This window comes from Rhipicephalus microplus, chromosome 5 (genome assembly GCF_043290135.1).
Source record: "Rhipicephalus microplus isolate Deutch F79 chromosome 5, USDA_Rmic, whole genome shotgun sequence".
Lineage (NCBI taxonomy): Eukaryota > Metazoa > Arthropoda > Arachnida > Ixodida > Ixodidae > Rhipicephalus > Rhipicephalus microplus.
Window position 1 is genome coordinate 131,352,837 of NC_134704.1, and position 15,389 is coordinate 131,368,225.

Consider the following 15,389-nt stretch of genomic DNA (forward strand, 5'->3'; position numbering starts at 1 on the left):
GGCAAATTCCCATGCATCTTGAAGATAAAGAAAAGAAAAGACAGCCTTTGTAACCCCTGACGGCCTTTTCGAATTCAACGTTATACCATTTGGACTGTGCAACGCGCCGGCGACGTTCGAGCGATTTATGTATACTGTTCTTCGTGGCTTGAAGTGGAGAATTTGCATGTGCTCTCTCGATGACGTCGTCATCTTTGGCCGCACCTTCAGCGAACACAATTCACGTCTGGATACTGTACTGACTTGCGTAAGAAACGTTGGCCTTGTTCTTAACTCAAATAAATGCCACTTCGGAGACCGACAAACCCTTGTTCTCGGACACCTAGTCGATCAGGATGGCATCCGTCCAGATCCCCAGAAGACAGCAGCCGTTGAAACATTCAATGCGCCGCGCTCTGTTAAGGAGCTCCGCAGTTTTTTGGGGCTTTGCTCCTATTTTTGCCGCTTTATACCTAAATTTGCTCATGTCGCGTATCCGCTGACATGTTTGCTACGGAAGAATACTCCCTTCGAGTGGACTCCGGAGTGCGACTCCTCTTTTCGTCAACTGAAGTTCCTCCTGGCGTCGCGGCCTGTTCTTCAACACTTCAACCCATCAGCTCCAACAGAACTGCACACGGATGCCAGCAGCATAGGAATTGGTGCCGTCCTAGTTCAACGTTATGGTAACCACGAGCACGTGATTGCATACGCAAGTCGCTCCTTCAGTAGGGCCGAGCAGAATTACACTGCCACAGAACAAGAATGCCTCGCGGTAGTATTTGCGATTCAGCGGTTTCGGTCTTACCCATATGGACGCCCTTTTACAGTCGTCACCGACCACCACTCATTGTGTTAGCTCGTCAACCTTCGGGACCCTTGCGGCTGTCTAGCGCGCTGGGCCCTTCGGCTCCAAGAGTATAACTTCGTAGTCTCGTACAAAAGTGGTCGACGACACGCCGACGCAGATTGCCTTTCGCGCATGCCACTGAGCACTACAGAGTGTGACGCTGATGACCTCGACCACCTCGTAGCTTCTGTGTCACCAAAGTTTCCCGACCTCCGTACTTTCAAAGATGAACAGCGAAAGGACACCAGGCTATCATTGTTCTGCACAGCTCCTATGGCATATAATTTCTGTGTACGCAACGGACTCCTGTATAAGAAGAACTTTTCCAGCACTGGCGCACGTTTCCTCCTGGTAGTGCCAGAATGCCTTCGGACAGCAATTTTAGGTGCTATGCACGACGATCCTACGTCTGAACATTTAGGTTCTGTGCGGACGCTTTACCGTGCTAAGGAACGCTTTTATTGGCCAGGAATGCGACAGTCAGTCGAGGCGTACGTGGCCAGCTGCACGTAGTGTCAACGCCACAAACGCCCATATACTGCTCCAGCTGGTCTTCTACAGCCCTTGCCACCTCCAAGCACACCTTTCCAACTGGTGGGAATTGACCTCGTGGGCCCTTTTCCAAAGTCGGCTAAGGGCAATTGCTGGATAATTATATGTGTCGATTACCTCACGCGGTACTGCGAGACGGTGGCCATACCAACCGCAACTGCCAGCGACATCTCTGTGTTCCTGCTGCAGCACGTTATCCTCAGACATGGCCCACCTCACGTGATTATCAGTGATCGTGGGCGACAATTTACGGCAGATATAGTAGAAGAGCTGCTTCGAATGAGTGAGTCCCGCCTTCGTCACTCGTCGCCATACCATCCGCAAACAAATGGGATCACGGAGCGCACTAACCGAACAATTGTAAACATGCTCTCTATGTATGTGGCATCCGACCACAAGAACTGGGATGACGTGCTACCATTTATAACGTACGCGTTCAACACCGCTAAGCACGAGACAACAGGCTATAGCCCCTTTTTCTTGATGTACGCACGACAGCCACGGCACACACTCGACACGGTTTTGCCATTCTCGGCGCACGAGAACCTCTCAGTCACCGAAATCCTCTGCCTTGCAGAAGAGGTGCGTCGTATTGCTCGTCTACGCACTTTGGCATCACAGGAAAAATCGAAGGCACGCTATGACGTCTGCCACCGGCCTGTAACTTACCATCCAGGCGACTTAGTGTGGCTGTGGACTCCGGTACGAAGACGTGGGTTATGCCAAAAGTTCTTGACCACATAAGACGGACCGTTTGTTGTTCTCGACAAAATCACGGAAGTCACATACACAATAGCTCGCCTCACGAGAAGTGGTAGAAGAGCCGCTAAAACCCAAGCAGTCAATGTCACTCGACTGAAGTTGTACACACCAAGGGGAATAAATTACCTCGCCCGGCGGGCTTCGTCTGCGAGGGGAGGAATTTTGCGCATGTCTGGGAAGAAAACGAAGATGGGTGAACAGGCTGGCTGCCCGAAGCTGGAGGAAGAAAGAAGACGACGACACTGCGATCAACAACCTGTTGCCGCTCCGGCGCTTCTCTTCGCGACCAGAATAAACGGCCCCCTTCAGCCGTATACGTCCTGGTCCTCCTTGTGCGTAACAATATCATTGATATAGATATTAAAGAATATTGGACCTAAAATAGATCCTTGCGGTACGCCATATAATAATTATTTCAACTGTGATGGGTAGCCGTTATAACACGTGTACTGCAGTCTATGCTGCATTCCTCTGCCTCGTTCGGTCTTTCTTTCGTTCTTTCTTTCTTTCTTTCGTTCTTTCCTTCTTTCTTTCCTTCTTTCTTTCTTTCTTTCTTTCTTTCTTTCTTCAAAAGGAAGGTACTAAACGGATACTTCTTACATTTACTTAAAAGCAGAAACCTGCGGGCTTGTAATGTAAGCTAAAATTAAATTGACGATGACGTGGTGAGATATGGAGAGGAAAATTATAGGTAATTAAAAGACATAAAGATAGCTGAGTGGGTCAAGAAAGAAGCGGGTATTGAAGATAACATCTCGAAATTATTAAGAAAATATGTACTTGGGAAGAAGGAAGAAGAAATGAAGGAAGACGAAGTGATTCGTTTACGGAACGTTTGCTCTTTTCATGTTGTTTTTTTACATTCGTCTTATTATAATACCAATTCATTACACATAGTTAAAATGATCCCAGAAAAACTGCACTACACTTTCTTGTCCAATCCCCCTGAGTGGGTATGAGCCATCATCCCAGGGAAACAAAAAAAAACAAAAAAAACGGAACAAACCTTGCTCATCTTTGTGCTTTTCTGGATTTTTCGCCGCAGTTGTGGGGTCTATCGCCCCATATATCGTGGTGATGGATGTTCAACCTCACGGGGCACCGTTCGAGTCCGGTTCGACCACGGGGACTGCTTCGAGGAAGCGACGAAACGCGTCTAGTGAGAGTGAGGACACTGAGCTGTACTCCGCATCAAGCGACGAGTCCTCGGACGACGGCTTCCAACCCGTCCTGTACCGCAAGGCTAAACGACGGATCGTCAATGCATCTTCGGCATCAAGCGCGAAAACCATGAAAACTGCCCCTCAGCGATGGCCTCACTTTATCCTGTTTGTGCCGCTGAAGGCTACCGACAGTGTACGCGGGCTGAACAGGCAAGCGCTCTCTGTGTATCTCGAGAATATTACGCCAAATCAGATCAAAGGAGTACGTCTAAACGCAAGAAGGAACATCTTGGCAATCAATGTGCTGAACCCACGTGCGCTAAACGCGCTTCAGAAAGTAACGCAACTGGGTAACATCAATGTCAAGTCTATAATACCAGCTGATAGCACCGCTTCAACAGGAGTCATTTATGACATCGCCACTGAAATTCCAAACTCGGATCTCTCAGTGCTAATAAAACCGGCAAATGAAGATAACGTCATTGTGAATGTCAGCTGCCTTGGTAACACACATTGTGTGAGAATTACGTTCAAAGGGGACTGTCTCCCCTCCCATGTGAAGGTTGGCCACTTTCGTCACCAGGTCCGACCATTTATTCCAAAACCTATGCGATGTCATAAGTGCCAGAAGATCGGCCATGTGCAGGGAGCGTGCAGGAACTCCGAAGTGTGCCCCCGATGCTCAGAACCACACACCGAGGACAAATGCAGCGCAACCATACTAAAGTGCCCTAATTGTCAAAGTGCCCACAGTGCATCTTCAAAAGACTGTCCACGCATAAAGATGGAGTTTACTATTCTTAGACAAATGGTGCAAGACAGCTCTACCCACAAAGAGGCCGCGGAAAAAGTCCGGTGAAGACGACGACGTCGCTGTCGAAGATCTTCGCAAAGAACACAGTCAACTACAAGAAGTAAGCCAACGCATCTGGGAACGGCGCCCACTGCAGGGTACACCGCGGCGAACGCAGACGATGGAAGAAAGAAAACAAGTAGATCTCTCTCTACTGAACAGTGGCCGCCACTTACGCGCACCCCGGCTGCGGCGGCTGCATTTCCGATGGAGGCGGAAATGTCGAGGCCCGTGTGCTCAGATTTGGGTACACGTTAAAGAACCCCAGGTGGTCAAAATTTCCGGAGCCCTCCACTACGGCATCTCTCATAATCATATGGTGGTTTTGGGACGTTAAACCCCACAAATCACTTACGCGCACGCAACTTGTGGAAGAACCGCATCAGAAGCCGAATTCATCAGAGCAAGCTGCGACAGCAGAGGAGCAGCGGAACTTGGATAAGCAAGTGATTGCTCTTCTATGACCCATAATTAATGCCATTCGCACGGTGTTAAACAACATGCGCACAACGTCAGCCAGAAGTGCACTTCAAGTACTGGACGCCCTGAGTCCAGTACTGGCGGCTCTTGAGTAGATAATGGCCCACCAGCCACTGTCTTTCAGGGAAGAGGTCAAAAAAGCAACAATTTTTCAGTGGAATGCACGGGGACTGAAATCACGCATTGCAGATTTCCGTCGGTTTTTTTCCACCAATATGTTTCCCATCATCGTCATCTGCGAGCCAAATTTATCGAGCGCTATCAGACTCTCCGGATACGAATCATTTATGTCGGCTTGTTATAGTGGAAACAGCAAAATCCTGCTGTTTATTCGACGTGACCTGACCTACATTCTTCGGTCTGTACCACCTGACAACAATAACGAATATATATGCTTAACAGTGAAGACAAAGGGTCTTATTGTCACTGTTGTCGGTGCATACCTGTCGCCATCAAGTAGATTTGACCACAGAAGACTAGGACACATCCTATCATCCACTCCTGGCCCATGGGTGATCATCGGAGACTTCAACGCCCACCATACGCTATGGGGAGCCCGAAGATCAGTGCAAAGGGTAGAAGTCTGATAACGTTTGCTTCAGACAACGAGCTGTGCTTGTTAAATGATGGAAGCCCAACAATTTTACGTGGCCCTGGATACAGCAGTTGCCTTGACTTGGCTTTTGTTTCTCGCGGTCTCGTCAGATGTGCCGGGTGTTTTGCGGACATAGAAACACATGGGAGCGACCACATTCCCACATATGTCAAGATCAGAGGATTATCACCTTGCAAGGTACGCGAAACTTTGCAAAGAGTGGACTGGACCAAGTTTGAATCTCTCATGGAAGAACGCTGTCAAGAGGACACCTCATTTGACTTAAAAGAGGTGATCAAGTCCACAGTGCAAGACATAGTGTGCACCCTCACATGCTCTTCAAGAGTAACCGACTTTGATGTGGAATTAGAACGACTTTGGGCTCTCCGACGGCGTGCGGAACGAAGGTACCGACGCACGAAAGCAATCGACGATTTACGAATCGCTAGACGTCTTCAGAAGAAGATACAACGCCGCATAGACAAGCTAGAGTCACAACGTTGGGCAGCCTTCTGCGCGTCGTTATATCCTCGCAAGCCTTTATCACACTTGTGGAGGACAATAAGAGGGCTTTGGACAGCTCCCATTCAGCGGTCTCCATTCAAGGCTCTAGCCCTCTCTCAACAGAGATCGGAGGTCGACGTGGCAAAAGAGTTCTGTGCCAACTTATCTGGTCAACTCGCAGATCCCAACATCTCCACGCTCTCACGTGGTGGCACGACATCACACGACCACCACATGGACCAATTTTTTTCTATTCATGAGCTTAAAGCAGCACTGACTTTGTGTAGACGGACATCAGCACCCGGGCCTGATGGAATATCATACAGAGCACTGTGTCAGCTTGGTGAGTGTGCGAGGAGTGCCCTCCTCGAGATATACAACGATTCGTGGCGAGAGGGCACCATCCCAGTTAACTGGAAGACCAGCCGTTTGGTTCCATTACTGAAGCCTGGCAAGTCACCATTGGTGCTCACATCATATCGCCTGATTGCACTGGCTAGTTGCTTGGACAAAGTGATGGAGAGGATGGTACTTGGACGGCTAGAATGGTTCCTGGGGCATCACAACATCTACCCGAACGCTATGACGTGATTTCGCCGTGGCCGGTCATCAATTGATAGCGTCATAGACCTGGTCAGCTACGTGCAAAACGAAAAAGGCCGTAAGCGTCTCTGCGCTTCTTTATTTCTTGATGTTAAAGGGGCGTACGATAACGTCACACATGAAGCTGTCCTCACCGCTCTCAAGGAGGTAGGAGTGGGTGGTCGGATGTTTCAGTGGCTACGCAGCTATCTCTCTGAGCGATCCTTTTTCGTGAGAACCGAGGATGGTGACACTTCGCTACATTACAGCCACCGTGGTGTTCCCCAGGGTGGCATACTTAGCCCTGTACTATTCAACCTGACGCTAATAGCTCTCAATGAGCATCTGCCAAGTACTGTCAGATTGTCAATGTACGCGGACGACATCTACGTTTGGACGTCTGCAGTAACACGTCTATAGCTGCGAGCGCGAATTCAGAGAGCTGCCACTCAAGTTGCTATTTACCTCCGTCAACGAGGTCTGGAAATTTCCTCTGAGAAATGTGCACTTGCGGCGTTTACGCGAAAACCAATGCAGAACTACAGCGTTCTGATAAACAGCGAAAGGATACGTCACCTCCCATCATACAAGTTCCTAGGTGTTATAATTGACACAGACCTCTCATGGAGCTCACATGTATCATACATGAAAAGGCGATTGACAGGCATCTGTCATTTGTTCAAGTTCTTCGCTGGAAAGAACTGGGGAATGTCCACAACTGCTATGTTGCGACTATACAGGATTCTTTTCCTTGGATTCCTTCGGTACAGCCTACCTGTGTTAACCAACGCAAGTAGAACAAGCATACGAATGCTTCAAAGTGTCCAGGCTCAAGCACTCCGGATATGTTTAGGCTTGCCCCAAAGTGCGTCAACAGCGGCAACTATCGCCATCACAAGGGACAACCTCATCAAGACCCACAATATTGTGGAAGTGCTGAGGACACATATACGACACCTTGCTTGAACTCCCCGGCATCACCTAGCCTCTCTACCAGTGGTCCGATCATGCACATCTTACTGCAAAACAGTGACCGCACATGGTGAGTGGATCCCAACTTCGTTCTCTCCTGCCGCTAGACCTGTGACTCCGCCATGGTGCCTCGATCAACCAATGATTAATATTAACATACCTGGCGTCCAGAAAAAGGCCAATTTGTCGTCAACGGCTCTTAAACAGCTCACACTACTTCTCTTGTATGAGGAATACCAAGACTCTACTCATATATACACTGACGGATCGGTTCAGCCGGACAGCTCTACAGGAGCAGTAGTGTTACCAAGGTTGGCCACGACAATTAAATTCAAGACATCTCACGCAACAACATCAACGGCAGCAGAATTGGCAGCACTTCGTGCCGCGTTGCAATTTGTAGTTGATCAACCTACACGCAAGTGGACTATTTTCTGCGACTCGAAGGCGGCACTGCAGTCTCTACTATCAGCCTTACGCCGTGGACCACACGAGCAGCTGGTACTAGAGATAGCAGAGGCTATACACCACCTGACTGAGAAAGGGCACCAAATTACATTTCAGTGGTTGCCCAGTCACTGCGGAATCATCAGCAATGAACGGGCCGATCAAGCTGCCCGCTCAGCCCACACAGAAGATCATAAACTACGACTACCATTTTCTAAGACAGATGCTGCACGAAATCTCCGCAGGCTTGCTCGCCAGCAAACCACATCACAATGGAATCAGCCACACTTCAAGCATGCCCGACTGTACTCGCTTGACCCTACGCTAAGTCTTCAAGTCCCGTCGAGGCTTTGCCGAGCAGACCAGACCCTGTTATGTAGGCTGTGGTTGGGCGTTGCGTTTACCAACGCCTACGCTTCCCGCATTGGGATGGCCGACACCGCAGCCTGTGGCCACTGTGGCGAAGAGGAAACAATCCAACATATTCTTTGTGACTGCCTAGCGTATAGTAAACAACGACTATGCCTTCGCAAGGAACTCAACAAATTAGATGCTCAACCTCTGTCGGAGCAGGGAATTCTGCAGTATCGACAGGATGCGACTTCACAGAAGAGGGCCCTGAAAGCGCTACTACACTTTTTGCGATCGACCGGCCTTACTGAACGGTTGTAGCTAGGACGCCCTTCCTGCGTGTGTATTCGTTTTCTTATGAGTGCGCGTGCGTTTTTTTTTCTCTCTCTATCTACCCCCTCTTTCTTGCCCTACTTCCCCGCCCCCAGCGCTGGGTAGCAAACCAGTTGCCAATATCTCGATAACCTCCCGGCCTTTCCTTTCTCACTCTCTCTCTGTACTTGGGCCAGGTGCGTCGTTCTGGGGCAAGATAACCACTGGTCATTAGGGATAACTGGCTGCATTTCAAGGGAACCAGAACGTGCGAAGGGGGGAACAGAAAGTTTGGTGGGCTGATGAGATTCGCAGATAAAACGTGGCCGCAGCAAGCCCCGGACTGGGTTATTTGGCGAAACGTCAAATAGCCCTTTGCCTTACAGTGGGCTTAGTCAGTATGATAAAGATGATCATGAAGATGTTGATGATATAAACTTGCGTTAAACTGTTTGTGTAATTTGAGCAGTTAGTTTTATATTGTTGACTTACTGGGCATGTTGATTGTGATGTTGGCACGGTGCTGTGGCAAACGATCAACTACGTAATGCTTCTGCGCAAGAACCGAATAAGTGAAATAGAGTTGTATTCACTCACTACTGTTGATTAGGTTTCATGAGATTAAAAAAAGCTCTACTTTTGAATAGCTATTCGATAATTAGGCCTCTTATCAGTACGCCATTCTCGTCACAAGTGTTTCTTCAGGCCTGTCACGTAACAGTAAATAGATTTACGTGCTTTTTGGGATGATATTTATTGTTTTAATGCTATACACACGTTTTACAATTGGAAGGGCTCCTACATCAACCATAAACCATGACAGCAGTTTGGGCTCGTTGGTAATCCAGTTTGAAGATAAAAATCATGGAAACATAAGCTGCGAAGGCGCCTCTCTCTCTGAGTGTGTATGTATGTGTGGCTATTTCGTACAAGTTTTTCGTGTACTTTTAGTTTCTGACCGCGAAGTCTCGCAGCACCACGTAGGGCTCACCGAAGTAATGATATCTTTCACTAATCATGACTTCTGGCACCTTCTCCTCCTTTCGAAGACGTCACTGCGCCCTCATTTTCTTGCAGGACCTTCACACTCTTGACCTGAGCGAATTCTCCGACTTGCAAGCCAACATCACCGCATACAGGCTCGTGGATCCACAGCGTCCGGAAGTCGTGAACGTTGTGCGGGAGCTAAAGAACGGCAGAGCGCCCTGGAGATACGGTGCCCATAACAACTCTGAGATGATTTCTATCGATGTACGGGAAGTCGGCCTTTCTATTCGCCGAGTTACTTTGCGTATTGTGAAGCTTACTTCTTCCCCAATCAAATCGATAAACCTCTCTATTCAAATACTCTATGCACTCGGTATTTATTATTATCTATATAGTACTATTGTATTTTTTGCATTTTGCTGTTTTACTTTTTTGTAAACACTCAAGCCAAAGGAATGATAAAAAAGTATATTTTTTGTTCTAAAATACATGACCGCGCTCTTGTTTGGTCATTTCCCGAAAGTATTTATTTATATCGCTTGTTGTTAGCATTTGTTTACTCATTTGCTTAATGGTTTGCTTACTCGTTAACTTACTTATTCAGTGCTAGAAGTATTGGTGTTTATTGCGTAAGCCTATTTAAAATACAAGTACACGTACCTTTGAGAATGTGTTCAATGAAATGAGCCACAATATTACCAGCAGCTATTGTTCAGTACAAAACGTAAAATAATGGTGTTGCTGAGAACCTTGTTCATAGACATTACTACCCTTTCCTACATCGTGCCACGGACTGCAAATAGCGTTGTTTGTTCGCAGACAGACACCGCCCTCATGTACGATGCCGTGACTCTCCTCGCCACCGGGCTTCACAATGCCGACCGTGTGATGCATAACCTGGACCTGCAGTCACTCAACTGTGAACAACCCAAGCCTTGGAGACACGGATCATCCCTGCTGGAGTCCATGAAAATGGTATACACACAGCTTGTCGACGTGCTAGCCTTCGAACTTCACCGGCACATATAAATGCCACTCAAGTTATGGTCCGAACATTGAAGTGGAGCCCTAAAAACAAAAATAACAACGGTTTTTTATTATCGACTGAAGTCTAATGTTTTCTGAAAAGGCATTTTGGTAAGGTGACAAATGCTGCCAAAAGCTAATTAGGTAAATAAATAAATAAATAAAATAATTTGGAAGTTTTTACCCAAGGGGTGTAAAATCTGAAGGTGTGTGTGACTGAGTAGTCTTCTTGTTTGTTTCTTTGAAATTGTGGCTCATACCCAATCAGGGGGATCGGCCAAGAAAGCGTAGTGTACGTTTTCTGGTTGCATTACAGCTATTTGTCAGAAGGAATCTGTATTAAAATAAAACTAATGTAAGAAAAACCACAGAAAAATAGAGAAAAAGGAGGAAAAAGTGGAAAAGTCAATTTGAGAGATTTTGAGATTTCAGTTGTTGAGATGACCAGAAAGCTGCGTTTACTTCATCTAGTCATTCAGAATCTCTGTTAAAACACTTTTCGATGGTACACAGTAAGAATTATTAGAATGGGCATTGCGACGGGGTGCGTTTGGATGACTTAATAAAACCGCAAATGGCATTGAAAGCATGTCTGTGGCAGCGTCCCAAAACTGAGGCACCAAAATTCAGTACAGTTTCCCCGGTGATTCTAACGCCCATTTCCAGAAAGGCATAACTAGAGGTCTTTTTCTAAGTACAGAGCATCGGTGACAAGATAGAAGATAATGTTTGATGGATTCTATTTCTTCGCAGAATGCACTGAGGGGTGATATCAACTGACCAGTTCTGTGTATATATTGGTTTACAGGGGGGGCATCACATCGGAATCTAGTAATCAAAACTTCGAGCTTTCTAGACTGACTCCACTAAGGTCACCATGAAAACTTGAGGTGGTTATATTCTGTCTGTTTAGTTATTTTTATCATATCAGTGCGGATTTCTGTTAAGTTTCCTTTACTTGCCTCGTCGATTTCTCTATTTTTACTCTATCGTTTTTTTTTCGTGTTCTTGTCTTTTATATCTATATATTTTTGGCCTCCCTTCTTTTTTCTTCTCCTTATCCTTTCTTCCCTTTCTTTTTGTATCTTTTCGTATTGTACTTGATTCCTTTTTTCTATTATTTTTATACGTCGTTTTCGTCAGGTTACGTTAGGTGTAGCAGTTGATTTTCACTGCTGCTGATAAGCGATCACCATTAAGGTGCTCTCCTCGGGATGAGCACGCGCTGAACGTGCCACAAATAGAGTATAGGACAGTCTGGCTTCTCTTAATTGCTCCCTCATATTTTTCGCCCTTACAAGGTTGTATACGCTGTGCGTACAACATATCTGAGCCGGGTTTCGAAATTGTTTCGCGGAACTTGTTCATCAAGGAAAATAATCGACTACTCTGCGGCCAGCAGACTCACATGACTCTGACGACTGAACTTCATAGTACGACGTGTCGCTGAAACTTTATTTAACAAAGTGGTCCTAATTCATGCCAGCGCGTGAAAATTTTGTGCCTGCAGCAGCCCGAGCGTACACTCCTCCCATTTTCGGGCGATACGGGGGAGGCTGTTGTCACGTGAAGCTATACGACCAGCTGCCGACATTTAAAGCCCGGGAAAAAATGCAGTTATTATGTGATTGGGTAGAGCATGAAAGCTTTAAAGAGGCGACCAGCGTGAGCAGTAGAATGAACCATTATATGATTGAAGTGAATAGCGTGTGTTGTTATTTTGCGAAATTTCACGCGGATAACAAACCGGTACCTCCAAGTGCCATTTGATCTGTACGCAAAAGCGCTACAAACTGCCATGTGGGGCTTCGCGATAAATAAAGGAATACTAGTGTCGTGGCCAGTATGGCTGTTTCGATGCGACTACATTACAGCGCACGTCCGAAGAACAGCTGTCTATATAAAAATAACAAAATGACTACGTTCTAGCTAATTTGTGTTCAGAAATCTGCGTGGAATCAAGTTCAGTTTTTTGACAACTTTGTTACTTCGAGTTGATGACAACATTAAACAATCCGGGCAATAGTTTTTTTTCTCTAGAACGAGAAATTCTTAGGAGCGGGTTTTGTTGTATGGCTGCATGAGAATTCCTACGTAATTATCAAGCCAGGAGCTCACAGATGTAGAACTCAATAACACAGGAAAAGACGTAGAATTCTCTTAGCGCACTTTTTTGCCATTTTAGCCCATTAATACTAAAAATATACATAAGCTATCATGGCTGAACGATTTCATAAAATTAACACAGGTGTATCTAAAACAACTATTCGATCACAAGTCTACGCCGCTATAACATGTCCCTTATGATACTAAAATGGGTTGCTAAGTATATTGCGGCATCCTGAAACGTTTACCCACCGATAAAAAGCAGCGTGTACTCCTTATGTTTTTTTCTGCAAACAATAGGGCGTGTTTGCCAACTACATATTTAATCGCTGTGCAAGACGGATAGCTTGAGCTTCTGACCGTGCCGCGCTCTCAGGGCAGCGCATTTTTGTGATGGCATTATATAAATAAGTTGATAAATAAAGTATTATATATATATATATATATATATGACCCTTAGTTTATATGTTTGTTGTTGTTTCAGACAACGATTAAGGGCCTGACAGGTGAGGTGCGCATTGAACACCGCGGAATTCGTAAGGACTTCTACATGGACGTAATTGAATTGAAGAAGAAAGGAGTTATTAAGGTGAGTGAATAGTAGGTGAAAGCTAATTATATGAGAAGACAAACTTAAGAACTGCACTTCTGTGTTTTTTACCTTCTTTAGAGGAGTCAGCAATCTATGTAAACCGGCTTTGTTTTTGTTCTTTTGACAGCAGAAGAAGGTGATTTTGCGAGACAATGCAATTTAGAATTCAACATGCAACATAAAATGTTTAGCAAGGAGTATGACGACTGAAAACAGAGTGAAGAAAATGATGTTTAAATGACCAAACAACTTCACTCTGTAAGTTTGGTCAAGAATTTTTCGCTGTTGGTCAACTTACATACGGTAGAGGCTTCCACTGCCTAAGGGTTTGTCAACAGCTACAGAAAAAAAATATAACTTCTAAATAATATGTATGAGCTAAGCAAATACAATCTTCACCTGCAAGACAAGTGATCGTGTTATCCATTGGAAGACTCGGAGCACTTCCGGTAATATTTCGCTGCTGCTCCATGTGGAGTAAGCCTGTTTCATTGGCACATTGAGAGTGCTCCATGTATGTTCCATTGGCAGGTCTGGAGCATGTCCGTCGCGAGATCCACTCCATACTGCAAACCATTTCACACCCTTAAGGGTGGATTTTTCATAAATCACTCTTCTTACACCTATTATTTCTGCCAAATTTATGCGAATAGGCGTAATTTTTGTAATTACACCCTTTGTACACCCATTTAGCATTTTAGGTGTATTAGAGGTGTATGTTCGCAAGCTACACCCAAGGGTGTTTCCTTGAAATTTTACACCTATCGTATAGGGATATAGTTTAGAGCATCAGTACGTATCTCATCTCAACGGATGCAATCAAACCCCATGCCAAAGTTCTGGTGCAAACTTCGATGTTTCGGCATTTGTTTTCATTTCACGTTTCATTTGCCAAAATATATCGTGCTATCATCATCATCATCATCATCAGCCTCACTACGTCCTCTGCAGGACACTCAACAAAGCACTTGCCTCACGTTCTCTGGACGCAAGGGTGTGAACAAGTGAGGCACTTGTGCTAATGCCATACATGTCCACCATCGTTTTTTATTACAACAAAGTTTTGTCATCCATTAACAACACACCCCTTTCACGGCATGGTCATGATTTTATTACTTCTATGTTTTTACCCACCTTAGCGCGAGGAATTTTAATGGCCCTTACGCAGCCACTTATCACAATCATTGTCCATATCTCTAGTAAGATGAACTGGTGCTGTTTGTTCATTAAATGGCCCTTGCGCCACAAAACATCAAACATCAATCAATCTAGTAAGCTGCGTGGTCATCTTAAAATCTCAAATATCGAAATCTATAAAAACCCTTCTTTCTCCCTTTCTTTACCTCTTCATGGGTTTTCCTGTAATTTCTGTATTTGAATATAAATTTATTTAGAGATACATTGGCAATGATCATAGAAAAAGCACGTTATAAGCTTTCTTGGCCAATGCCCCAGAATTATAGTAATAGTACTTAATTACAGTAAACGCATCACAAAACTCACTGCAAGGGCGATGGCGAAAGGCAATCAGCCTGACAAAGCCCCTTGTTCCTTAGAAGTTTGTGCTAAGCTTAGATATGAGCACAGACAAAACACTCCAGGCCTGCACGGAAAGCGCAGCACCGTCACAGCGAAAGCTAGAAGTGTGGCCTTTCAGAGCCTTTTCAAAACACTCATTGGGTAAGTACTGCAAACACACTTGCTTGCTACCCACTCATTATCATCATCAGCCTGATTATATGTCCACTGCAGGACAAAGGCCTCTCCCATGTTCCGCCAGTTAACTCGGTCCTGTGCTTGCTGCTGCCAATTTATGCCCGCAAACTTCTTAATCTCATCTGCCCACCTAACCTTCTGTCTCCCTCTAACCCGCTTGCCTTCTCTGGGAATCCAGTTAGTTACCCTTAATGAGCAGCGATTGTCCTGTACACGCGCTAAATGCCTGGCCCATGTCCATTTCGTCTTCTTGATTTCAACTAATATGTCCTTAACCCCCGTTTGTTCCCTGCACCACTCTGCTCTCTTCTTGTCTTTTAAGGATAGACCGACCATTTTTTTCCATTGCTCGCTGCGTCGTCCTCAATTTAAGTTGAACCCTGTTTGCAAGTCTCCAGGTTTCTGCTCCGTAGCTAAGTACCAGCAAGAGACAGCTGTTATATACCTTCCTCTTGAGGGATAGTGGCAATCTACCTGTCATAATTTGAGAGTGCTTGCCAAATGTGCTCCACCCCATTCTTATTTTTCTAGTTACTTCAATCTCGTGGTTCAGCTCCGCA

At 45.7% G+C, this 15,389-nt stretch overlaps 1 protein-coding gene across 1 annotated transcript in view; it reads left to right on the forward strand.

Annotated features, from left to right (window-relative positions):
- LOC119173713 (glutamate receptor ionotropic, kainate 2) overlaps window positions 1-15,389 on the forward strand; it is a 117,156-nt gene that overhangs the window by 34,151 nt on the left and 67,616 nt on the right. The window contains exons 6-8 of the mRNA XM_037424504.2: window positions 9,480-9,653; window positions 10,209-10,364; window positions 13,006-13,110. Of these exons, the coding sequence (XP_037280401.2) occupies window positions 9,480-9,653; window positions 10,209-10,364; window positions 13,006-13,110 (435 nt within the window). The remainder of the gene's footprint in view (window positions 1-9,479; window positions 9,654-10,208; window positions 10,365-13,005; window positions 13,111-15,389) is intronic.